The sequence below is a fragment of the Drosophila gunungcola genome (assembly GCF_025200985.1).
Source record: "Drosophila gunungcola strain Sukarami chromosome 2R unlocalized genomic scaffold, Dgunungcola_SK_2 000015F, whole genome shotgun sequence".
Taxonomy (NCBI): Eukaryota; Metazoa; Arthropoda; class Insecta; order Diptera; family Drosophilidae; genus Drosophila; species Drosophila gunungcola.
This window is the reverse complement of record NW_026453172.1, coordinates 781155-808579: the sequence shown is the minus strand read 5'-3', so window position 1 is coordinate 808579 and position 27425 is coordinate 781155. Positions and strand designations below refer to the sequence as shown.

At 33.1% G+C, this 27425-nt stretch overlaps 1 protein-coding gene and 1 long non-coding RNA gene across 4 annotated transcripts in view; one reads left to right on the top strand and one right to left on the bottom strand.

The window, feature by feature from the left end:
- Nucleotides 1-15572, bottom strand: part of LOC128256333 (troponin C) — a 48063-nt gene extending 32491 nt beyond the window's left edge. Inside the window, exon 1 of one of the 3 annotated variants that reach the window (XM_052986621.1) lies at nt 15234-15572. In XM_052986621.1, the coding sequence (XP_052842581.1) occupies nt 15234-15239 (6 nt within the window). In that variant the 5' untranslated portion in view covers nt 15240-15572. Of the gene's footprint in view, nt 1-4522; nt 4810-9958; nt 10298-15233 lie in introns of those variants that run through there. The other 2 variants (XM_052986623.1, XM_052986620.1) reach the window with 2 other exon arrangements.
- Nucleotides 2871-3489, top strand: LOC128256334 (uncharacterized). The gene is made up of 2 exons (XR_008267731.1): nt 2871-3102; nt 3158-3489. It is a non-coding gene; the product is annotated as an uncharacterized LOC128256334 (long non-coding RNA).
- Nucleotides 15573-27425: the final 11853 nt, after the last annotated feature.

The following is a 27425-nucleotide window of genomic DNA, read 5'->3' as shown; positions in this document are numbered from 1 at the left end:
CTGACAGTAAAAACTCTATCTTAAAGGTAAGATTCAAGTAATTTGTGGGTGTTTTGTGGTAGGACAGTGTTGATTTTATGAACCAGACCGTCAATCCAAACGCGATCGAAGGCTTGAGATACGTCTAGGAACAAGGCACTGCAGTATTCCTTGCATTCAAACGCTGTGCGTATTTCAGCTGTTATGCGATTTACCTGTTCGGTAGTTCCGTGCTTTTCCCTGAAGCCGAACTGATGCAGGGGGATCGCTCTGTCATTTTGGAGGTGTGTTCTGAGGTGGCACAAAAGAAGTTTTTCAAATAGCTTTGATAGGCACGGAAGGAGGCTAATGGGCCTGTAGGACGAAGGTTGGGATTTGTCTTTGCCTGGTTTTGGTATCATTGTAATAACAGACTTTTTCCATTGCGTGGGAAAATAGCTCCATTTAAGAATTGAGTTGAATATGGTGGTTATGCTTTTGACTGCGAAATTAAATCATGGCCACGGGCTTTTTTTTGGATTCATCTGTTCTGCAATGGCTTTTATGATTGTGCTTGTTTCAAGAATTATTGTGGAGCAGGGCTCCGCTGGTGAGATGTTTGGTAAAGTGAATTGGTTTGTCGGCGGATGAGATTGGAAGACATTTTTTAAGTAAGAGGCGAATATTTTGGCCTTTTCCTGTTGGTGATCGAATTGGAAAATCGGGTTCTTTTGGTGGTTGAATGTTTGGGTGCGCTCTCCAGAGTGGAAATTTATTGCTAGTGGACGAAAGTTCGCTATATAGGCACGTTGAGTCTGATTATTTCAGTTAGTAAAGCTTCAGACAACTTCCGAAAAGCTTATTTAAACCTTTGTTTAGTGGCTGGGGAGCGGTGGGCCTGCCAGTCTCGGCAAAGTCGCCGCTTTTCTTGAAGGAACGACTGGATCTGTGTAGTTGTACGTGTAGTTTTTGGGGGTGTAGAGTGTTTGGCAGCAGAGGACATTACATCAGTTATATGCTTATGTGGGTCTTCAATATCAGCTTCATAGGAGATTTTAGGTTCGATTTTAAAATGTGAGCTTATATATTTTTTATTCTATAGCCAGTTTGTTGTATTGGATGTCAGAACATATGTCAGACATATAGCTTAAAAGTTATGGGCGTGCAAAATTTAGCTATTTCTAGCCGATTTCCCGCTAAACAAACTAGATTTAAAAAAAAAGAGTAGAATACAGGAACACAAGAAAAATTATTCCAGAATTTGAAAAATAATGTTTTGACAAATAAAGCCTCAAAAAATATAATTTTAAGATATACCAAAAAAAAGTGTTTTTTGAATAACTTTTGAAAACAACAACAATATATAAGCCAGCTCAAGAGCTCCAATTTAAAAAAAAGACCTATTCCACATTACTCGTTATGGTCGGACCTTCCCAGCATCGGACCATCTGCGGCTATAGATGGTATTCTCCTATGCACACGACATGTGCCGCCTTTCATAGTGATAAGTAGTCTCGTCCTCAAACTCGAAGAGTACGATTAGTTTCTAGGTGTGATGCTGTCCGCAGTGATAAGGAAAAGTAAGAAAAATGTATATTACATTTCCTTTAACTAGAGTATATTAAAGTAACTATAGTAAATAAAAACAAGAAAGAAGGCAAACTTCGGCGTGCCGAAGTTCATATACCCTTGCAGATATTTCAAAATCTAAATACTCTTGAAAACGTTAAAATTATGATTTACTTGCGTGTTTGTTTAAAAACATTGAAGCTATGATGATTTTCAGCTTAATTATTCGATAGTTACTATGCCAGCTATACGATTGTTCCTATGGGAGCTAAATGCTATAGTCGTCCGATTTTGATGAAATTTAAACCGTAATTCTGAAATATTTAACCAATACTATATCTCGAAGCACTAAAAAAAATTCAAAAAAACCAAAGTTATAATTTTTTTTTATTTATTTTTATGATTGTTCCTATGCGAGCTATATGCTATAGTCGTCCGTAACTCTGAAATAATTAACCATTACTATGTGTCGAAGAACTAAAAAAAAATTAAAAAATATAAAAGTTATAATTTTTTTAAATTTATTTTTCCGATTGTTCCTATGGGAGCTATATGCTATAGTCGTCCGATCCGGCTCGTTCCGACTTATATAGTTTCATGCAGATAGCTTTTAAACTGAGAGACTAGTTTGCGTAGAAACGGACGGACAGACGGACATGGCTAGATCGACTCTCCTAGTGATGCTGATCAAGAATATATATACTTTATAGGGTCGGAGATGTCTCCTTCACTGCGTTGCAATCTTCTGAATGAAATTATAATACCCTCTGCAAGGGTATAAAAATATTTCTCTGTTTTGCAAAGTATCCCCTTTCTCAAATGGATTTTTAATCTGATTAACGTTGCTCACGTATTTATTCCGTAAACTTAATGACGGTACAGAACGAAACGTCTGGCTCGCTCATTCGTAAAAATTTCATACGGATATCTAGATTCCATATCTCGCTTTTAAAGAATTTAATTAGTAAACTTTGCCAGCTATAATAACTTGACGGTTATTTATGTTTATTTTTCCTTTTTACACCTTTGCAAGATTATTTTAACATCAGGAGAAGCTGTAAAGTATAAGTGCATTTCCACCAGAATGTCAACCCCAAAAAAAAAAGTAAAGTTATCAAACAGACTTGTCTTAAACATATATGGTTTTTTCATAGTCCGTTTCAAGAGATTTAATTGGAAAATTGCCCTTACGAAACTTTAGGTTTTTGTATAATCTACCGCTTGTTTTGTTTTGATACTCGTTCTTTAAGGGAGACATTATGAGAGACTTTATCTCTCCTTAATCTATGTCAAGGAGTAAAGAATTAAAAACAAAGGCAAAAAGCAATCGCAAGCTGCTTTAATAACGGTACGTTTTTGCTTTATTGTCTTGTCAAATGTCTCGAGCGACTTTAGAGAACATATCTTCTCATCATTGCGTCGATATCCACTTTGGAGAACATATCTTCTCATCATTGCGTCGATATCCATCACAGCAACACACGAAATGGACTACGAATAAGTCCCAATTTTTTTTTCATATGTAAGTGAAATGATCAGATTAATGGTTCAATAAAGTTGGTCCCGAGCAACGTCGTAAGTTTTTAAAAATTAAATTTTGTTTAATTTGTTATTTTTATTTTAAATTTAGATGAGTGACGGCCAAAATAAAATAAAACAACTGCAAACGGTGGATAAATAAATAAAAGAACGATGAAGAAATGTGAGCGCATACGAATTAGAAGTTATGTGCTAAACGCTTCATACTGATGACATTGTCTGAAGCGTACCAGCTTTACAAGATGGACTATTTTCTGAGACCAGACATTCAATAAGCTGACACATAATAAACCAGATGTTTATATTTCTTTATTGAATCTCTTAACCAAAATAAGAAAATCAGATGGATGCTTTTCTAAAATGTATATTTTTTTTTATGTGTGCTGCTCTCAAATTTAAAAATAAATGGATGTTATCCAGCTATTTTATTTTTGTAAATCACTTTAAATACGCATCAATCGAATGCAATTTTTTATTAGCAAGTTCAAATGGAAAGGAAGCAGTAAATGGAGTAGCAGCATTTATAAAAATAAAGTGTAGTAGATAACGATGTCCAAAAGGGTGGTTATACAAGACGCATTATAATTTTATAAATGTACAAAAAATAACATAAATGGTGTCAAAATGTATTTTACAAAAACTGAGCAAGTTGAACTGCAATCAATTCTGTGTAACTAAAACGAAAAATGGAAAAAAAATCCAAACTGTCTTTGGTGTTTCCAAATTGCACTATTTTTATTGCAATATCCACGAATAAATAGCAGCGAAGACTGCCTATTCGGAAGAAAAAAAATTCATTTAAATAGTTAAATAGATATTCCAATACATGTACATTATTCGGAGATAAGTTTTTGTTATATATTTTTGAAAATAAATACGTTGAACATTTCCGTTTATTGAAAAACATTTTAAGTAAGCCACTTTTTATTAAATTACACAAACAGAAAAACAAAAAATGAGTATTTATAATGAAGGTAAGAAAAATGTCAAAGATTAAAACTACATTTTAAACAAAGTATAAAGAATTTTTAGTTTTGAATCAAACAATTCTTAAGCGACAATTTTAGACAGCATTATAAATTAGTTGTTATAAAATGTTGCCTTTTGAATTCGCTGCAATCGGTTATTAAATGACTTGCCGCAAAACCAATTTGGTTTTTTGTCCCGAGCGGAGGTGTAGCTTTTTTTTACAAATTTCTTAAATACAAAAAATTTGTCGAATTCAAACTTTTAACACGTATATAAAAGTAAAAGTTTAGCCTACTTTGTTGTAATTTGTGCGTAAATTGCGGCAAATTTGCGTACGAAAGTCCTGGCTACTTTGTGGAAATGCCCATATGTATTATGGACTAGCATCTCTTCTCAATTGGATTAAGCGATTATAGAAGCTATCTGAATAAAACTTCCCACAAGTCTTAAATAACTGCATTTTATGACGAATTTTTATTAAACTTACACTCATTTTGTCTGGATATATTTTGGTCTGTCAATATAACTAAAAATAAGTTTCGAAACACAAGACGTTTTGCTGAGAATTGATCTTTGCGTTTTTACTTGTTGAGCAATAAAATAACTTTGTTGGATGTCAACCGATGTCTTTGTTAAAATACAACTTATTTTCACAGCATTATTCCAATTTAACAATTAAAGACGAATACAAACTTTGTCTTAACGCGACAAAAGCACAATATTTTTATGTGTTGGCTGCGACGACATAATCCCAGCATCGAAATAATTTACAAAACTTACACGTTGCAATCGCAACAACTATTTTTGCTGAAATCTAGCAGCATTTTTAACAAAATTGAAAAGCGAGCATAAATATTTTGTTTGCCATGGTTTTTAAAGAATATTTCTGTTCACGAACCAGAAAATGCTCGGAAATTTATTTTTAGATGTACAATAATCTACACATTTCTTTATTTTTACAAGCCATACATTGCTTGTTATCTTGTAACGCATTATATAGGACCACAAATATACAAACATATTCTAGAACTACAAATTACTAAAAACTAACCCAAACCTTAAGTTCATATACACATTTTTTTTATGCTCAGGCAAAAATATAATAATTTTATCACAAAATTATCACAAATCGGATATGTTGAAAGTTCAAAGTGTAATAGTTACTAGTTACCCTTTATTTGTCAAAAAGAAATAGGCATTTTCGGCCCCATAAAGTATAAATGATCCTTATGAATGTCATTAGCCGAATCGTCCCGTCATCATTAAGTGGGATTGAAAATTCATAATAACTACGCTGAGCAATTTTATTTCGATAATTGGATAGAGTCACTTTTACGAACTCAAGTCGTAAAATTCTTTGACTTCCACAGTTTTGAAAGTATTTCTATCGTGTGCTTGGTCTAAAAAAGTTTGTAAGTATTTAAGGTTTGCTTGAATGCATTTTAACTATGATTACAGTACTGCAAGCTCATTACACTACCCGAAATGAATGATTACAAACGGTCATTGTCACTTATAGTGAACATTACCCAGCGTACCTTTTTGAGGGAAAACTATACAGATTTCGTAAGATATGGGTATATGGGTCTACTAGGATGTTTTCAAAAATTTCCATTGCATTTTTTTGTGGTACCAATTTGGGAAATTTATTTAATCTGTACATTAAAGACACGCTTACCACGTTTATGTAATTATTTACATTTTGTTGTTAATATGTTTTATATGTATGTATGTTATGTTTCATAAAATTTCCAAATTAAACTTATATCTTAGAAGTTGCAAAATAATAACAATTATCAAAGATATTGGAATTATGTTGGAAATCAAATTGGCAACATACTTCTCACGGTGTCATCTCTATCATCGATGACTCACTTGATCGTTGCTTGTGTAGCTTTATCGTTGCCTATGTAGCTTCGCGATACCATTGCTTGTGTAGCTTTGTGGTACTGTTGCTTGTGTAGCATAACAGAAATGACATTAAAATGAATATTTCTAGAGTACGCATAGAACCTTTACGCAAAGACAATTTTGACACATGGAAAATACAAATGCAAGCACCTCTGATCAAAAACGATTCGTGGAAACACGTGAACTGGACGCATATAAAAAAAGATGAACATCGTGCGCGATGGGATAACGAAGACGCAAAGCCCAAATCTGACTTAATTTTGGCCATGTCAGAGTTGAAGCAAATAAAAAACTGCGAAACCTCTAACGATTTATGGAAAAAGCTTCAATCAATTATCAATCTTCTGGTCCAGCTCGTAAGGCTGCTCTTTTAAAATCACTGATTCCTTTAAAAATAAGGCCAGGCGTTTACATGAGAAGTCAAGTTGATAAATTTTTTGATTTTGTGAAAAAAATAAACGAAGTGGAACTTGTGAACATTGATGATTTGCTGTCAATCTTGCTCCTGTATAGCTTCCCAGAGGAATACGATCAGTTGCGAATAGCGATCGAAACTCAAGAAAACTTAGTATCGACAGAAGTTCTAAAAATCAAATTATTAGATATATATGAGGAACGCAACAGAAATAAGACGAATCGACCCAAGGTGCACTGTTTGCAAATAAAAAATATAATACCACGAAAATAAAGCAAGCAAACGCAAATCAGAAATTTAATTTTAAGTGCTATAATTGCGGAAAAATTGGTCACCGAGCAGCGGGTTGTAGGTCAAGACAGAAAAGGAGTGAAAGCGAAACCATGTTCGTAACCGAGGCAAATTAAATAAGTTGCAACTGGTGTCTTGACTCTGGAGCAACATCTCACATGTGCTCGCAGAGAAATAAATTTGAAAAAGTAGCTATCGCAGAAGGCTCAATGAGTTTACAGAGATCAAAGGTTCGGTATTGTTTAATCCAAGCAATAAATTTACAGCAAGCCTTATAAACACACTTTATGTGCCAGATTTAAGAACAAATCTGTTATCAGTTTCTAAATATGTGACCATGGATTTAACGTAGTTTTTAAAAAGGACAAAGCTGAAATTATAAGTGCCTCAGCAGGAAACATAGTTTTCACCGCTCCCTGCAAATCAGATTTGTTTCAGATCCAAGAAGTTCACGAAAGCAGTCACATTGCCTTAATAAAACAAAAAAGCATGGTACGAACGCTTTGGTCATCTTAATGAAGCCGACTTGAAAAACATCATAGAAAAGGGTAAAGAGCACGAAATTAGTGTAAAGGAAAGCCTCCCAATTTGTGAAGTATGCATCAAAGGAAAGCAGTCTCCAAAACCATTCCCAAAATCAAGTTCAACGGCAAAGGAAGCACTAGAGCTCATATACAGCGACGTGTGCGGCCCTATGCGTGTAAACAGTCATGGAGGTAGCCGTTACTTCTTAACATTCATAGATGCCTATTCCAAATGGTGCGAGCTTTACACATTTAAAAGTAAATCCGAAGTGTAGCAGATGTTTAAAGAGTTTAAGAACTATGTGGAACGTAAGACTGAGAAGAAACTAAAGGCGATAAGATCCGATAACGGTACGGAATACACTAACAATGAGTTCAAAACTTATCTTGCAGCTGAAGGAATCAAGCACGAGTATTGAGTGGAATATTCTCCAAAACAGAACGGTTCCGCCGAACGTAAAAATCGTACACTCGCAGAAATGATGTATAATGATACAGGCGGCATTACCCTCAACCTACTGGGCGGAAGCAGTTAACAACGCAAACTACATACGAAATAGGTACGTATCAACAAGTCCGTGTGGAGAAACTGCTTTGAAAATGTGGAACAATCGAATTACCATAGTAAAACATCTTCAAAAATTTGGCGAAATCGTATACTCACTAGACAAAAGATCGAAGAGCAAGTTTAGCCCAAAATCTAAAAAGTACGTATTTGTGGGCTACTGCAGCGATGCCAAGGCCTATAGGCTGTTAATTATCGAAGACCGTAACGTGATCAAAAGCAGAGACGTCGAGTTTACAAATCTATTCGGAAATTACAATATTGAAGAATTTTTAGAAATGCAAATCGACATTGAAACAGAACTTGCCACAGTTGGCCAACAAGATGACGAAAATTCCGATGTCATCGCGAACAGCCCCTCTGTAGATCCTGATCCGGAAGCACCTACAAGACGTGGTCCAGGAAGGCCAAGAAAACAATTAACAGGTAAACCCGGCAGACCTAAACTAATTTACAATCAAGTACTTGCAGCCCCAAGCGTCACACCCGATCCTAAGGCAAGGAAAAGGGCAACAAAATTAGCTAAAGGAAACGCTGAAATGATTTTAAAGAGAAAACGCTATGAGCGCATACGAAATGGAAGTTTTGTGATAAACGCTTCATAATGATGACATTGTCTGAAGCGCACCAGCTTTACAAGATGAAATTTTTCTGAGACCACAACATGTTCAATCAATAAATAAAATGCCGCACAATTTGTGTGTTTGTATGTACCATGCAAATTCGGATATTTGTTGGAAAGCTGCGCGAGAATTATACCTTCATTTTCCATTATTTTATAAAGGTTCCTAAAATCAGTTTGCTGTAAAATTTATAATGAAAATTGCATGACAAGCAGTTGCAAAAAGTGCATAAAAGACTTAAAAAATAAGTTTATTCCTCTCGCATATTAGAACAATATGGAAGACAAAGTAAACTGAACATTGGCGGAAAATTGATAAAAAAAAAAGCTTTGAACAATACCAGTTTCCAGGATTTGGAAACAAAATTTTCTTCCTTTAAAACACATTTTTTTGTGAAAAGAACTCAACAGCCGTATTTTGAGAAAATTAAAGCAAACTTGAAGCCTACTAAATTAGCCATTCAGATTGATTTTGCTGAAAATTATTGGTTACTTCTGTAGCAGGAGCTACAAAGTCGTTTGCTGTTATAATCGATAAGCTGACACATAATAAACAAGATGTTTATTTTTCTTTGATGAATGTCTAAACCAAAATAATGATGTGTGCTGCTCTCAAATTTAAAAATAAATGGATATAATCAAGCTTTTTATTTTCGTAAATCACTTTAAATACGCATCAATCGAATGGAATTTTTTTAAGCAAGTTCAAATGGAAAGTTTAGTAGATAACGATGTCCAAACGGGTGGGTATACAAGACGCATTATCATTTTATAAATGTGCAAAAAATTACATAAATGGTGTCAAAATGTATTCTACAACAACTGAGCAAGTTGAACTGCAATCATTTCTGTGTTTCCAAATTGCACTTTTTTTATTGCAATATCCACGAATAAATAGCAGCGAAGACTGCCCATTCGAAAGAAACAAAAATTCATTTAAATAGTTAAATAGATATTCCAATACATGTACATTATTCTCAAGATTAGTTTTTGTTACATATTTTTGAAAATAAATACGTTAAACATTTCCGTTTATTGAAAAACATTTTAAGTGAGCCACTTTTTATTAAATTACACAAACAGAAAAACAAAAAATGAGTATTGATAATAAAGGTAAGAAAAATGTCAAAGATTAAAACTACATTTTAAACAAAGTATAAAGAATTTTTAGTTTTGAATCAAACAATTCTTAAGCGACAAATTTAGACAGCATTATAAATTAGTTGTTATAAAATGTTGCCTTTTGAATTCGCTGCAATCGGTTATTAAATGACTTGCCGCAAAACCAATTTGGTTTTTTGTCCCGAGCGGAGGTGTAGCTTTTTTTTACAAATTTCTTAAATACAAAAAATTTGTCGAATTCAAACTTTTAACACGTATATAAAAGTAAGAGTTTAGCCTTCTTTGTTGTAATTTGGGCGTAAATTGCGGCAAATTTGCGTACGAAAGTCCCGGCGACTTAGTGGAAATGCCCATATGTATTATGGACTAGCATCTCTTCTCAATTGGATTAAGCGATTTTATAAGCTATCTGAATAAAACTTCCCACAAGTCTTAAATAACTGCATTTTATGACAAATTTGTATTAAACTTACACTCATTTTGTCTGGATATATTTTGGTCTGTCAATATAACTAAAAATAAGTTTCGAAACACAAGACGTTTTACTGAGAATTGATCTTTGCGTTTTTACTTGTTGAGCAATAAAATAACTTTGTTGGATGTCAACCGATGTCTTTGTTAAAATACAACTTATTTTCACAGCATTATTCCAATTTAACAATTAAAGACGAATACAAACTTTGTCTTAACGCGACAAAAGCACAATATTTTTATGTGTTGGCTGCGACGACATAATCCCAGCATCGAAATAATTTACAAAACTTACACGTTGCAATCGCAACAACTATTTTTGCTGAAATCTAGCAGCATTTTTAACAAAATTGAAAAGCGAGCATAAATATTTTGTTTGCCATGGTTTTCAAAGAATATTTCTGTTCACGAACCAGAAAATGCTCGGAAATTTATTTTTAGATGTACAATAATCTACACATTTCTTTATTTTTACAAGCCATACATTACTTGTTATCTTGTAACGCATTATATAGGACCACAAATATACAAACATATTCTAGAACTACAAATTACTAAAAACTAACCCAAACCTTAAGTTCATATACACATTTTTTTTATGCTCAGGCAAAAATATAATAATTTTATCACAAAATTATCACAAATCGGATATGTTGAAAGTTCAAAGTGTAATAGTTAATAGTTACCCTTTATTTGTCAAAAAGAAATAGGCATTTTCGGCCCCATAAAGTATAAATGATCCTTATGAATGTCATTAGCCGAATCGTCCCGTCATCATTAAGTGGGATTGAAAATTCATAATAACTACGCTGAGCAATTTTATTTCGATAATTGGATAGAGTCACTTTTACGAACTCAAGTCGTAAAATTCGTTGACTTCCACAGTTTTGAAAGTATTTCTATCGTGTGCTTGGTCTAAACAAGTTTGTAAGTATTTAAGGTTTGCTTGAATGCATTTTAACTATGATTACAGTACTGCAAGCTCATTACACTACCCGAAACGAATGATTACAAACGGTCATTGTCACTTATAGTGAACATTACCCAGCGTACCTTTTTGAGGGAAAACTATACAGATTTCGTATGATATGGGTATATGGGTCAACTAGGATGTTTTCAAAAATTTCCATTGCATTTTTTTGTGGTACCAATTTGGGAAATTTATTTAATCTGTACATTAAAGACACGCTTACCACGTTTATGTAATTATTTACATTTTGTTGTTAATATGTTTTATATGTATGTATGTTATGTTTCATAAAATTTCCAAATTAAACTTATATCTTAGAAGTTGCAAAATAATAACAAATTTCAAAGATATTGGAATTATGTTGGAAATCAAATTGGCAACATACTTCTCACGGTGTCATCTCTATCATCGATGACTCACTTGATCGTTGCTTGTGTAGCTTTATCGTTGCCTATGTAGCTTCGCGATACCATTGCTTGTGTAGCTTTGTGGTACTGTTGCTTGTGTAACATAACAGAAATGACATTAAAATGAATATTTCTAGTGTACGCATAGAACCTTTACGCAAAGACAATTTTGACACATGGAAAATACAAATGCAAGCACCTCTGATCAAAAACGATTCGTGGAAACACGTGAACGGGACGCATATAAAAAAAGATGAACATCGTGCGCGATGGGATAACGAAGACGCAAAGCCCAAATCTGACTTAATTTTGGCCATGTCAGAGTTGAAGCAAATAAAAAACTGCGAAACCTCTAACGATTTATGGAAGAAGCTTCAATCAATTATCAATCTTCTGGTCCAGCTCGTAAGGCTGCTCTTTTAAAATCACTGATTCCTTTAAAAATAAGTCCATAGCGATCGAAACTCAAGAAAACTTAGTATCGACAGAAGTTCTAAAAATCAAATTATTAGATATATATGAGGAACGCAACAGAAATAAGACGAATCGACCCAAGGTGCACTGTTTGCAAATAAAAAATATAATACCACGAAAATAAAGCAAGCAAACGCAAATCAGAAATTTAATTTTAAGTGCTATAATTGCGGAAAAATTGGTCACCGAGCAGCGGGTTGTAGGTCAAGACAGAAAAGGAGTGAAAGCGAAACCATGTTCGTAACCGAGGCAAATTAAATAAGTTGCAACTGGTGTCTTGACTCTGGAGCAACATCTCACATGTGCTCGCAGAGAAATAAATTTGTAAAAAGTAGCTATCACAGAAGGCTCAATGAGTTTACAGAGATCAAAGGTTCGGTATTGTTTAATCCAAGCAATAAATTTACAGCAAGCCTTATAAACACACTTTATGTGCCAGATTTAAGAACAAATCTGTTATCAGTTTCTAAATATGTGACCATGGATTTAACGTAGTTTTTAAAAAGGACAAAGCTGAAATTATAAGTGCCTCAGCAGGAAACATAGTTTTCACCGCTCCCTGCAAATCAGATTTGTTTCAGATCCAAGAAGTTCACGAAAGCAGTCACATTGCCTTAATAAAACAAAAAAGCATGGTACGAACGCTTTGGTCATCTTAATGAAGCCGACTTGAAAAACATCATAGAAAAGGGTAAAGAGCACGAAATTAGTGTAAAGGAAAGCCTCCCAATTTGTGAAGTATGCATCAAAGGAAAGCAGTCTCCAAAACCATTCCCAAAATCAAGTTCAACGGCAAAGGAAGCACTAGAGCTCATATACAGCGACGTGTGCGGCCCTATGCGTGTAAACAGTCATGGAGGTAGCCGTTACTTCTTAACATTCATAGATGCCTATTCCAAATGGTGCGAGCTTTACACATTTAAAAGTAAATCCGAAGTGTAGCAGATGTTTAAAGAGTTTAAGAACTATGTGGAACGTAAGACTGAGAAGAAACTAAAGGCGATAAGATCGGATAACGGTACGGAATACACTAACAATGAGTTCAAAACTTATCTTGCAGCTGAAGGAATCAAGCACGAGTATTGAGTGGAATATTCTCCAAAACAGAACGGTTCCGCCGAACGTAAAAATCGTACACTCGCAGAAATGATGTATAATGATACAGGCGGCATTACCCTCAACCTACTGGGCGGAAGCAGTTAACAACGCAAACTACATACGAAATAGGTACGTATCAACAAGTCCGTGTGGAGAAACTGCTTTGAAAATGTGGAACAATCGAATTACCATAGTAAAACATCTTCAAAAATTTGGCCAAATCGTATACTCACTAGACAAAAGATCGAAGAGCAAGTTTAGCCCAAAATCTGAAAAGTACGTATTTGTGGGCTACTGCAGCGATGCCAAGGCCTATAGGCTGTTAATTATCGAAGACCGTAACGTGATCAAAAGCAGAGACGTCGAGTTTACAAATCTATTCGGAAATTACAATATTGAAGAATTTTTAGAAATGCAAATCGACATTGAAACAGAACTTGCCACAGTTGGCCAACAAGATGACGAAAATTCCGATGTCATCGCGAACAGCCCCTCTGTAGATCCTGATCCGGAAGCACCTACAAGACGTGGTCCAGGAAGGCCAAGAAAACAATTAACAGGTAAACCCGGCAGACCTAAACTAATTTACAATCAAGTACTTGCAGCCCCAAGCGTCACACCCGATCCTAAGGCAAGGAAAAGGGCAACAAAATTAGCTAAAGGAAACGCTGAAATGATTTTAAAGAGAAAACGCTATGAGCGCATACGAAATGGAAGTTTTGTGATAAACGCTTCATAATGATGACATTGTCTGAAGCGCACCAGCTTTACAAGATGAAATTTTTCTGAGACCACAACATGTTCAATCAATAAATAAAATGCCGCACAATTTGTGTGTTTGTATGTACCATGCAAATTCGGATATTTGTTGGAAAGCTGCGCGAGAATTATACCTTCATTTTCCATTATTTTATAAAGGTTCCTAAAATCAGTTTGCTGTAAAATTTATTATGAAAATTGCATGACAAGCAGTTGCAAAAAGTGCATAAAAGACTTAAAAAATAAGTTTATTCCTCTCGCATATTAGAACAATATGGAAGACAAAGTAAACTGAACATTGGCGGAAAATTGATAAAAAAAAAAGCTTTGAACAATACCAGTTTCCAGGATTTGGAAACAAAATTTTCTTCCTTTAAAACACATTTTTTTGTGAAAAGAACTCAACAGCCGTATTTTGAGAAAATTAAAGCAAACTTGAAGCCTACTAAATTAGCCATTCAGATTGATTTTGCTGAAAATTATTGGTTACTTCTGTAGCAGGAGCTACAAAGTCGTTTGCTGTTATAATCGATAAGCTGACACATAATAAACAAGATGTTTATTTTTCTTTGATGAATGTCTAAACCAAAATAATGATGTGTGCTGCTCTCAAATTTAAAAATAAATGGATATAATCAAGCTTTTTATTTTCGTAAATCACTTTAAATACGCATCAATCGAATGGAATTTTTTTAAGCAAGTTCAAATGGAAAGTTTAGTAGATAACGATGTCCAAACGGGTGGGTATACAAGACGCATTATCATTTTATAAATGTGCAAAAAATTACATAAATGGTGTCAAAATGTATTCTACAACAACTGAGCAAGTTGAACTGCAATCATTTCTGTGTTTCCAAATTGCACAAATAGCAGCGAAGACTGCCCATTCGAAAGAAACAAAAATTCATTTAAATAGTTAAATAGATATTCCAATACATGTACATTATTCTCAAGATTAGTTTTTGTTACATATTTTTGAAAATAAATACGTTAAACATTTCCGTTTATTGAAAAACATTTTAAGTGAGCCACTTTTTATTAAATTACACAAACAGAAAAACAAAAAATGAGTATTGATAATTAAGGTAAGAAAAATGTCAAAGAATTAAAACTACATTTTAAACAAAGTATAAAGAATTTTTAGTTTTGAATCAAACAATTCTTAAGCGACAAATTTAGACAGCATTATAAATTAGTTGTTATAAAATGTTGCCTTTTGAATTCGCTGCAATCGGTTATTAAATGACTTGCCGCAAAACCAATTTGGTTTTTTGTCCCGAGCGGAGGTGTAGCTTTTTTTTTACAAATTTCTTAAATACAAAAAATTTGTCGAATTCAAACTTTTAACACGTATATAAAAGTAAGAGTTTAGCCTTCTTTGTTGTAATTTGGGCGTAAATTGCGGCAAATTTGCGTACGAAAGTCCCGGCGACTTAGTGGAAATGCCCATATGTATTATGGACTAGCATCTCTTCTCAATTGGATTAAGCGATTTTATAAGCTATCTGAATAAAACTTCCCACAAGTCTTAAATAACTGCATTTTATGACAAATTTGTATTAAACTTACACTCATTTTGTCTGGATATATTTTGGTCTGTCAATATATCTAAAAATAAGTTTCGAAACACAAGACGTTTTGCTGAGAATTGATCTTTGTGTTTTTACTTGTTGGGCAATAAAATAACTTTGTTGGATGTCAACCGATGTCTTTGTTAAAATACAACTTATTTTCACAGCATTATTCCAATTTAACAATTAAAGACGAATACAAACTTTGTCTTAACGCGACAAAAGCACAATATTTTTATGTGTTGGCTGCGACGACATAATCCCAGCATCGAAATAATTTACAAAACTTACACGTTGCAATCGCAACAACTATTTTTGCTGAAATCTAGCAGCATTTTTAACAAAATTGAAAAGCGAGCATAAATATTTTGTTTGTCATGGTTTTCAAAGAATAATTCTGTTCACGAACCAGAAAATGCTCGGAAATTTATTTTTAGATGTACAATAATCTACACATTTCTTTATTTTTACAAGCCATACATTACTTGTTATCTTGTAACGCATTATATAGGACCACAAATATACAAACATATTCTAGAACTACAAATTACTAAAAACTAACCCAAACCTTAAGTTCATATACACATTTCTTTTATGCTCAGGCAAAAATATAATAATTTTATCACAAAATTATCACAAATCGGATATGTTGAAAGTTCAAAGTGTAATAGTTACTAGTTACCCTTTATTTGTCAAAAAGAAATAGGCATTTTCGGCCCCATAAAGTATAAATGATCCTTATGAATGTCATTAGCCGAATCGTCCCGTCATCATTAAGTGGGATTGAAAATTCATAATAACTACGCTGAGCAATTTTATTTCGATAATTGGATAGAGTCACTTTTACGAACTCAAGTCGTAAAATTCTTTGACTTCCCCAGTTTTGAAAGTATTTCTATCGTGTGCTTGGTCTAAAAAAGTTTGTAAGTATTTAAGGTTTGCTTGAATGCATTTTAACTATGATTACAGTACTGCAAGCTCATTACACTACCCGAAATGAATGATTACAAACGGTCATTGTCACTTATAGTGAACATTACCCAGCGTACCTTTTTGAGGGAAAACTATACAGATTTCGTATGATATGGGTATATGGGTCTACTAGGATGTTTTCAAAAATTTCCATTGCATTTTTTTGTGGTACCAATTTGGGAAATTTATTTAATCTGTACATTAAAGACACGCTTACCACGTTTATGTAATTATTTACATTTTGTTGTTAATATGTTTTATATGTATGTATGTTATGTTTCATAAAATTTCCAAATTAAACTTATATCTTAGAAGTTGCAAAATAATAACAATTATCAAAGATATTGGAATTATGTTGGAAATCAAAGCTTCAATCAATTATCAATCTTCTGGTCCAGCTCGTAAGGCTGCTCTTTTAAAATCACTGATTCCTTTAAAAATAAGTCCAGGCGTGGCGTTTACATGAGAAGTCAAGTTGATAAATTTTTTGATTTTGTGAAAAAAATAAACGAAGTGGAACTTGTGAACATTGATGATTTGCTGTCAATCTTGCTCCTGTATAGCTTCCCAGAGGAATACGATCAGTTGCGAATAGCGATCGAAACTCAAGAAAACTTAGTATCGACAGAAGTTCTAAAAATCAAATTATTAGATATATATGAGGAACGCAACAGAAATAAGACGAATCGACCCAAGGTGCACTGTTTGCAAATAAAAAATATAATACCACGAAAATAAAGCAAGCAAACGCAAATCAGAAATTTAATTTTAAGTGCTATAATTGCGGAAAAATTGGTCACCGAGCAGCGGGTTGTAGGTCAAGACAGAAAAGGAGTGAAAGCGAAACCATGTTCGTAACCGAGGCAAATTAAATAAGTTGCAACTGGTGTCTTGACTCTGGAGCAACATCTCACATGTGCTCGCAGAGAAATAAATTTGAAAAAGTAGCTATCGCAGAAGGCTCAATGAGTTTACAGAGATCAAAGGAAGTGGTTCGGTATTGTTTAATCCAAGCAATAAATTTACAGCAAGCCTTATAAACACACTTTATGTTCCAGATTTAAGAACAAATCTGTTATCAGTTTCTAAATATGTGACCATGGATTTAACGTAGTTTTTAAAAAGGACAAAGCTGAAATTATAAGTGCCTCAGCAGGAAACATAGTTTTCACCGCTCCCTGCAAATCAGATTTGTTTCAGATCCAAGAAGTTCACGAAAGCAGTCACATTGCCTTAATAAAACAAAAAAGCATGGTACGAACGCTTTGGTCATCTTAATGAAGCCGACTTGAAAAACATCATAGAAAAGGGTAAAGTGCACGAAGTTAGTGTAAAGGAAAACCTCAAATTTGTGAAGTATGCATCAAAGGAAAGCAGTCTCCAAAACCATTCCCAAAATCAAGTTCAACGGCAAAGGAAGCACTAGAGCTCATATACAGCGACGTGTGCGGCCCTATGCGTGTAAACAGTCATGGAGGTAGCCGTTACTTCTTAACATTCATAGATGCCTATTCCAAATGGTGCGAGCTCTACACATTTAAAAGTAAATCCGAAGTGTAGCAGATGTTTAAAGAGTTTAAGAACTATGTGGAACGTAAGACTGAGAAGAAACTAAAGGCGATAAGATCGGATAACGGTACGGAATACACTAACAATGAGTTCAAAACTTATCTTGCAGCTGAAGGAATCAAGCACGAGTATTGAGTGGAATATTCTCCAAAACAGAACGGTTCCGCCGAACGTAAAAATCGTACACTCGCAGAAATGATGTATAATGATACAGGCGGCATTACCTTCAACCTACTGGGCGGAAGCAGTTAACAACGCAAACTACATACGAAATAGGTACGTATCAACAAGTCCGTGTGGAGAAACTGCTTTGAAAATGTGGAACAATCGAATTACCATAGTAAAACATCTTCAAAAATTTGGCCAAATCGTATACTCGCTAGACAAAAGATCGAAGAGCAAGTTCAGCCCTAAATCTAAAAAGTACGTATTTGTGGGCTACTGCAGCGATGCCAAGGCCTATAGGCTGTTTATTATCGAAGACCGTAACGTGATCAAAAGTAGAGACGTCGTGTTCACAAATCTTTTCGGAAATTACAATATTGAAGAATTTGTAGAAATGCAAATCGACATTGAAACAGAACTTGACACAGTTGGCCAACAAGATGACGAAAATTCCGATGTCATCAAGAACAGCCCCTCTGTAGATCCTGATCCGGAAGCACCTACAAGACGTGGTCCAGGAAGGCCAAGAAAACAATTAACAGGTAAACCAGGCAGACATAAACTAATTTACAATCAAGTACTTGCAGCCCCAAGCATCACACCCGATCCTGTGCAGGAGACTGACGATGAAGAAGAATTTTTTAAAGCCACCTCGCCCGCCACAAATTCAAATGAATTAACTGCAAGTGAAGCTCTTAGAGGCCCAAACGTTGCCGAATGGAAGGAGGCGTTGATAAATGTGTATAAATCGTTGCAAAAGAATCAAACATGGGAAATTGTCAACCGACAACCATTAAGTGGGATTGAGAATTCATAATAACTACGCTGAGCAATTTTATTGCGATAATTGGTTCGTTGGCTTCCAACGTTTTGAAAGGTATTTCTTTCGTGTGCTTGGTCTGAAAAAGTTTGTAAGTATTTAAGGTCTGCTTGAATGCATTTAATCTATGATTACCGTACTGCAAGCACATTACACTACCCGAAATGAATGATTACAAACGGTGATTGTCACTTATAATGAACATTACCCAGCGTACCTTTTTGAGGGAAAACTATACAGATTTCGTATGAAATGGGTATATGGGTCTACTAGGATGTTTTCAAAAATTTCCATTGCATTTTTTTGTGGTAACAATCTGGGAAATTTATTTAATCTGTACATTAAAGACACGCTTACCACGTTTATGTAATTATTTACATTTTGTTTTTAATATGTTTTATATGACTGTATGTTATGTTTCATAAATTTTCCAGATAAAATAAAATCTTAGAAGGTGCAAAATAATAACAATTATCAAAGATATTGGAATTATGTTGGAAATCAAATTGGCAACATACTTCGCACGGTGTGATCTCTATCATCGATATACATCGATGACCTCTTATTGTCATCGCTATATTACTATTCGTCCCGAGTCTCTACGAACAAGTCGCATCATTCAACATCCAAAGCTCTGTATCATATACCATTAAATAAACTAAACCATATAAACCAAATCTCAACAGGTTATGAGCACCTGCAAGCTAACCAACCCGTGAAACCGGGCCGCTTAAGGAATTAATAAACAATTTTCAAAAACTCAATTTAAGCGATCTTTGCATATGACTTTGCATTTGCATTTGCCTTTACCCATTTGCATTTGCCTTTACCCATTGGAGTCCGCTCTTGGTTTCCCTGCCAAAATAAACAAACCAAACTTAAAGTAAACAAAAGCTTCCGCTAAAAGCCCAATCAATTGCGCTTTAAGTTCAAACTATTGCGATACAAGCCCAAAAAAATTGCATCGGTCAGCATATTTGAATTTCACAATAGGATGCCATGATTTAACCCTAAGCTTATATTCTAAACAAAAGGAAAAGGTCTTGAAGCTCAAAGAAAAGCTTCTGGCCGAAGTTCGTTGGGATCGAGAAAGAGGACGGAAATAAAGAATTCGATTGTAAGAAATAAAGTGTCTTGTATAAGTGAAATAAAATAAAAGGTTTAACACCAAGTTATATAAAATAAAAAAATATATTTTTTTAACAAAATTACCAGTGACAATCTTAATTGGCGCCCAACGTGGTTCTTACATAATATTAATTATAACAAGTTAATTTAAAAACGGAACTTGCGACGCAAAAACCTAACCATTTTTAGTGGAAAAATAAAAACATCCACATCAAATCGACGACACCCAACATTGTGAAAGTGATCGTGATTTAAAAATTTAAATGGAAATCAATTAATGCAATAATCCATTTAAATAGCTGGTATGTATAACAAAGGTAGACCGAATAAATTAATTCACAGTTCATGAACACACAACAAAAAAAAAACAAATAAATAAAGAATAATAAACCCAAAATAATAATTAAAGCATAATAAACAAAAACACTATTAAAAAAGAATGAACAAACACATATCAACTGGAAAAACCAAGGAGAATAAAAACGAAAATATTTCATTTAAACAAAGAAGGAAGGAAGGAAGGGCTAAAGGGCATTCCCTCGCCAAAACTCAACACGACAACAACCAAAATATCAAAGAAGGAAGAAACCTGAAAGGCATTCCCAAAGAAGACAAGCATAAAAATTGAAAGATCGTAATATATAAGAACATTTATATTTTAAGTAAAAATTTAATTTCAAAGATAAATTATATAACACATCCTGGAAAATCTAGAAGATTTGTTAAATCTTTTTAATAAATTAGAAATGACCGATACGCCAAGCACAAGTAAAATGGCGTATCAAGAATTAGAAAAGCAAGCTTTTTTGACCAAAGAATTAATAAAACAGACTGTTTCAACAAAGGTAAAGTCTTTAAAAAATGAAATAGAAACACTAAAAACAGAACTTCAAACGAATGTTAGCAAAGTAGAAGATTATAAGAATCCTATGAAATCATTAAATCAGTTCCAGAATTGAAGGGGAAACTTGAAAAATATGTGAGTTGGAGGGAATTAGCAGAAACCGCTATGAGTCAGTATATTCGAAAAAGTAAGCGATATTTCGCACCACTATCAATATTAAAAAACTAAATAACCGGAAAAGCAAATGATGCTCTAACCATCCACGGAACAGTCCTAAATTTTGATGCTATTTTAGATTAGATTTCGTTTTTAGCGATAGAAGACCGCTACACATTTTCGAACAAGAATTAAGTATTTTTACACAAGGAATGACATATGGTCGTAATAAGCCAATCACTTCAGAAATTAATGATAGACATAGACAAAGTGCACTAAGAGTTTTCGTAACTGGCCTTAACGGCCCAATATCATCGACTCTGTATGCCATGAACCCAACTGACTTGCCTAATGCAATGGTGCTTGTACAGGAGATGGAAAGTAATAATATGAGAATTCGCTCACAATTTCGTTGAAATGAGTTATAGAAATTATAACTCAAATTATAGTAATGGCCCAGAACAAAATAATAATTCTTTTAATCAAAAGACCACTAATTACAATAATTCAAATTATTTGAGATACAATCAAAGATCTCCGCAACAAGTTAAGAATAATCAATGGTTCAGAGTCAGAATAATAGTTATCAGTGGGGACAAAATAATAATTGGAAGTCTAATAACAATCTGGTACAGTCTACTCCTGAACCCATGGAGATAGATGAATCAACCCAGTATCAAAATTATCCAAGAAATAATTACAATCAAAACCAAGCGCAAAAAACAAATATAAGCGCCACTCAAAACAAACCATCTGAATCACATCCACCGTTAAAGCGGAACCAACTGGTTAAATTAATCAGCCTGCTCAAAAAATTATGAGAGTAAATAATATAGAAGAGGATCATTTTTTAGATCAGAATCCGGAGTAGGATTACCCTAATTGATGAGAACAGAAAAAAAACCGAAAAAGAATTAAAAGTTTTAATAGACACGGGAGCAACATCTTGTTAAATAAAAAAAGGAATTTATAAAAAAAAAGAGCTCCCAATTTATAAGAGAGTTTCAACCATTAATGTTTTTACAATAATAAAATATTATCATTTAATAACGATATTTAACACAAGTCAAGTATTTTATGAAATTGAAGGGTAAGAGTCCAACCTACTTATAGGTTTTAATCTTTAACAAAAAATAGCAGCGGTAATTGATATTCAAAAAGGGACCATAAAATATAACGGATAAACCAATTATCGCTAACAAAAGGAAAAATTATCCTTCCATTGAAAGAATATATTATAAAAAATACTTTGAAGAGCAAAGTGGAATTAAAACAGAATCACAAATGGTGGAAAAAAGTTTATTTAGCTTGGGATCACAGAATCCTGAGTAAGCCGACGTAGAATTATCCGTCAACAAAAAATCAAATAGCTTGGGATCTAAAAATCCTGAACACGCCGACGTAGAATTATCCGTCAATAAAAAAGTAACAACTTTGGGATCAAAGGATTCTGAAAGAAATAAAATGAATAATATTAAAATGTTAAATTCAAATCAAGTAGAAGATTTGGAAAAAAGAATAATTAACATAATTGAAGGGTAACACTCTAAAATAAACCTACAAATTCCTTTTAGAACTGACAGGGCAATTTATAGTAAACAATATCCCTATGCCTTATCAGTTTCAGGTTTCGTTAATAGTGAAATCAATAGAATGTTAAATGAAAATATTATAAGGCCGAGTAGAAGTCCTTTCAATTTACCAGTACTGGTGGCACCCAAAAAGGGTCAAAACGAAGACGGTAGCCCTAAAAATAGACGTAATAGACTACAAAAAACTAAATGAAAACTCTGTTATATTAGCCAACTTAGGAAAGGCAAAATTTTTTTCAACGATTGATTTGGCATCAGGATTCCATCAAATTCTAATGAAAGACTCAGATATTGAAAAAAAATATTCTTCTGTTGACAACGGAAGATTTGAATTTTTACGCATGCCTTTCGGGTTAACAAATGCGCCCAGAATTTTCCAGATAGCAATGGATGATATTCTCAAAGAACAAGTAGGAAAAACATGCCACGTCTATATGGACGATATTATAATTTTTTCAAACTCAATCGAGCAACATTTCTCAGGTTTAACTCAAATAATAGGCATTTTACAAAGAGCAAATATGAAAATTTCTCTCGAAAAATCTAAATTCTTTAAATTAGAAATCTCCTTTCTTAGTTAAATCGTTTATTTTAATGTAATTAAAACAGATCCTGAACAAATTTCCACAATTTCAAGGCATCCGTTGAAGTTTTCTAGGCCTAACTGGGTATTACCGAAAATTTGTCCGTAATTATGCAAAAATTGCAAAACCTCTCACAAAATATTTAGGAGGGGAAAATGGAAATGTTTCGAAAAGAATATCTACAAAAGTTTTAATACAGTTTGACGATTCCGCTATAAAAGCTTTTAACGAACTAAAAGAGAATCTAATAGCACAAGTTGAACTAGTTCAACCAGATTATAGTAAAAAATTCACTTTCACAACAGACGTAGCTATCGGGGCGGTATTATCACAGGATAATTAACCAATTACTTTTATTTCTTAAACACTTAATAAAACCGTGCAACTTTATGCCACAAACAAAAAGGAACTGCTAGCCATAGTATGGGCCTTAAAAAATTTAAGAAACTATTTGTACGGAGTAGTTGGTATAGATATCCAAACGGACCATCAATCTTTGTCTGTCACGATTTCGGATAAAAATCCCAACGTAGGATTGAAAAGATGGTATTCTTTCATAGAAAGTTTTACTCCAAAAATAATATATAAACCCGGTAAAACAAATGTTTTAGCCGTTGCACTATCTCGAATAAAAAAAAATAACATTACAAACAGTGTTGTAGAGCAAACAAAACAGTCAGACTCAGATCAAAACACACAGCATTCTGCTGACAGTAGTTTTGAAAATGTAAACAAGAGACCCGTAAACTGTTAAATCAGTTTAAGCAACAACTGTTATTAACAACGGGGAGGTTTACAATACATGAGTCATTGGAAGTTTTTGGCAGGACACGACTCATAATTGAATATGACACACCAGAAAATTTAATAACTATATTAAGAGTGTATATTCCACCAAACATTACGGTAGGAATTCATTGTACATTAGAGGATTTATATCACATTCAATTACCCTTAAAAAATAATTTCACCAACCAATTTATTTTTACGAGAATTTTTCTTCAAGACATAGAAAACGATGAAGATAAAGCCATAATAATAGAAGAAACACATGATCGAGCTCATAGGGGTCTATATGAAAATTATAAACAAATCAATAGGTTATATTATTGGCCAAACTTATTTAAAAAATTGAAAGAATATATAAAAAATTGTGTGATTTGTAATGAAAATAATATAACAGGCACCCAATAAAAATTCCAATCGGGGAAGCCCCTTTTCCAACTAAAGATGGAGAAAATTTACACAAAGATATATACTACGCGCAAAATTTAACATTTATTACTTGTATAGACGCATATTAAAAAAAAATACCTTGTTGTAAAACAAATTCAAAATAAGGTAAACATTGAAATTAAGGTAATGGAACTACTTCAACAATTTCCCCAAGCAAAAGAAATTATGACCGATAACGAACCTAGTTTTACCTCAGCCCAATTTAAATAATTTGCACAAAGGTGTGGAACTACTTTGCATTACGCAGACCCAAGACATAGTACTTCAAACGGATAAGACATTAACAGAAATTGCTCATTGCATAAAAGAGGAGTTTAATTTAACTAATTATTCCGAAATAGTTATTAGAGCCGCTCAAAAATATAATCAATTCCAAAACAAAAGAAAAATCATTTGATATCCTTTAAAATAAAATTAATCATGATAATATTCCCATTATTTTGAAAAATACACAAACAAAATGTTAGAAACACATAATGAGAACAGAAAAGAAAAAGCTTATCATGTAAAACAAGTTTTTTATGAAAAGCAACATGGGAAACGAAACAAACTTAAATCCAGACATAAAAAACAAGTTGTGAAGGAAAATTTGCCTAACAAAATAATAATCAACAATAGAAATAGGATTATTCATAAAGATAATATTAAATTCGAATATAAACAATAGTTTTTAAATTATTATTTTAGAAAAATGTATTTTTCAGTACTTATACTCAACCTAATACTTTTAACAATTTTTGAAATAATTGACTATACAAGTCACGAATACTTATTATTTAAGGACAATAAAGACGTAATGACGTACGATTCATACGCAGATTTATTTCAGATAACTAATTTAAGTTTTTACGAAGAAATAATTAACACGAAAACGAGATCTTTGATCAAAATATCAAAAACAGACATAGAATGGGAAATTTCAATGGACTTGGAACTCACCAAATTAACTTTATCAGAAATAATGCCAAAAAGACAAAAAAGAGCAATTAATGAAATAAGAACTTAATGGAAATGGATAGCAGGTACTCCTGATCATGATGATTTCATAACGGTTCAGAACAAAATAGACAGCTTAATTGAAAACAACAACAAGCAATTCACAATAAATTAATTATTTAATGAAGTAAAATATCTTACTGAAAGTTAAAAAAATTTAGTTTTCAACGAGGAAACAATTTTACGAAAACGTCGTTTGCGGTTACTCACATTTGACTTACAAATTTTTTTTAGATACCATTATCTTAGCAAAGGCAACAATTTTTAATACCAAAATTTTAAACGTGAATGAAGTTAAAGAAAGAAAGAAAGAAAAAACAATCTGTAGTATTATCTGACCTAATGGACATATCAATTTTTAAAATTTTATTAAATAATGATTTACTTGTAGTTTACATAAAATATCCCATGATTAACAGAAATCCGATGGAAAATTAAATAATGAAGTTGCCAATTGCAAAAACAAATATTACCTAATGACTAATTTTAAGAAAGAAATGTTTAACAACTATTGTAAGTTAAGTTTTGAAACTAATTGTTTAATACATTAATTAAACGGCGAAAATGCCAACTGCTCTAAAATCAGAGAAATTAATCAAAAAATAGATAGATTTAATAACAGGAACAAATATAGTAGAAAATACTCAATAAAAAGGATCATGTATAATTTTGTTCAATGACTCAATCATTATAAATAGCAACACCTACATTAACAGCGAAAACAAAATATTGGACTATATAGTTCAGCATTAATTCATAGATTATGACATTTCCGATTATATTGCTTCAAATAATTCGGAGCTAACTCTTGACAATATAAACATTATCAATCCATTTATAAAAATTAATAATACCAAAATATCAATTTCCTTTATATTATTATTAATATTTATACATTATATAAAATACAGAAATTTTGTAACCAAAAAACAACGGCCAGAACTAGAAATCAGTAAGAACCAAGAAAAAAATTTAAAAGAAGAAAAAACAAACCCAGAAAAAATTTTAATGGAAAAAATACAAACTAGGAAGAAACTTTTAAAGAAAAAGATACAAACCAAGACCAATGTTTTTTTTTTCAAAACTAAGAGAACGCTTTAAAGAAATTCATAATGAATCGGGACGATCCATTTTAGAAGGGGGAGAGTTAACCAACCCGTGAAACCGGACCGCTTATTGAATTAATAAACAATTTTCAAATTTCAGTTTAAGCGATCTTTGCCTATACCTTTGCATTTGCCTTTGTTTTTGCCCATGCCTTTGGCTTTGGAGTCCGCTCTTGGTTTCACTGCCAAGATAAACAAACCAAACTTAAAGTAAACTTAAGCTTCCGCTCGAAGCCCAATCAATTGCGCTCCAAGTTCAAACTATTGCGATACAAACCCAAACCAATTGCATCGGTCAGCATATTTGAATTTCACAATAGGATGCCATGATTTCACCCGAAGCTTATATTCTTTAAGCTCAAATAAAAGCTTCTGGCCAAGGTTCGTTAGATAAGATTTCAGAATTAAGCCGGCAAAAGCCAAAAAAGAGGTCGGAAGTTAAGAATTCGATTGTAAGAAATAAAGTGTCTTGTATTAGTGAAATAAAATAAAATGTTTAATACCAAGTTATATAAAATAAAAAATATATTTTTTTAAAAAAATTACCAGTGACAAACTTATTTACACGCTTTTACTGCGCCAGTAAACAGTCAAGTCAGGAAGTTGCAGAAATATCAATGGAATATCGACAAAAGTTCTAAAAATTAAATTATTAGATGAATAAGAGGCACACAACAGAAATAAGAGCGAATCGACCCAAGGTGCACTGTTTGCAAATAAAATATATATCACCACGAAATTAAAGCAAGCAAACGCAAAACAAAAACTTAATTTTAAGTGTTATAATTGCGGAAAAATTGGTCACCGAGCAGTGCGTTGAAGGTCAAAACAGAAAAGGAGTGAAAGCGAAACCATGTTCGTAGCCGAGGAAAATTGGAGTTGCAACTGGTGTCTTGACTCTGGAGCAACATCTCACATGTGCTCGCAGAGAAATAAATTTGAAAATGTAGCTATCGCAGAAGGCTCAATGAGTTTACAGAGATCAAAGGAAGTGGTTCGGTATTGTTTAATCCAAGCAATAA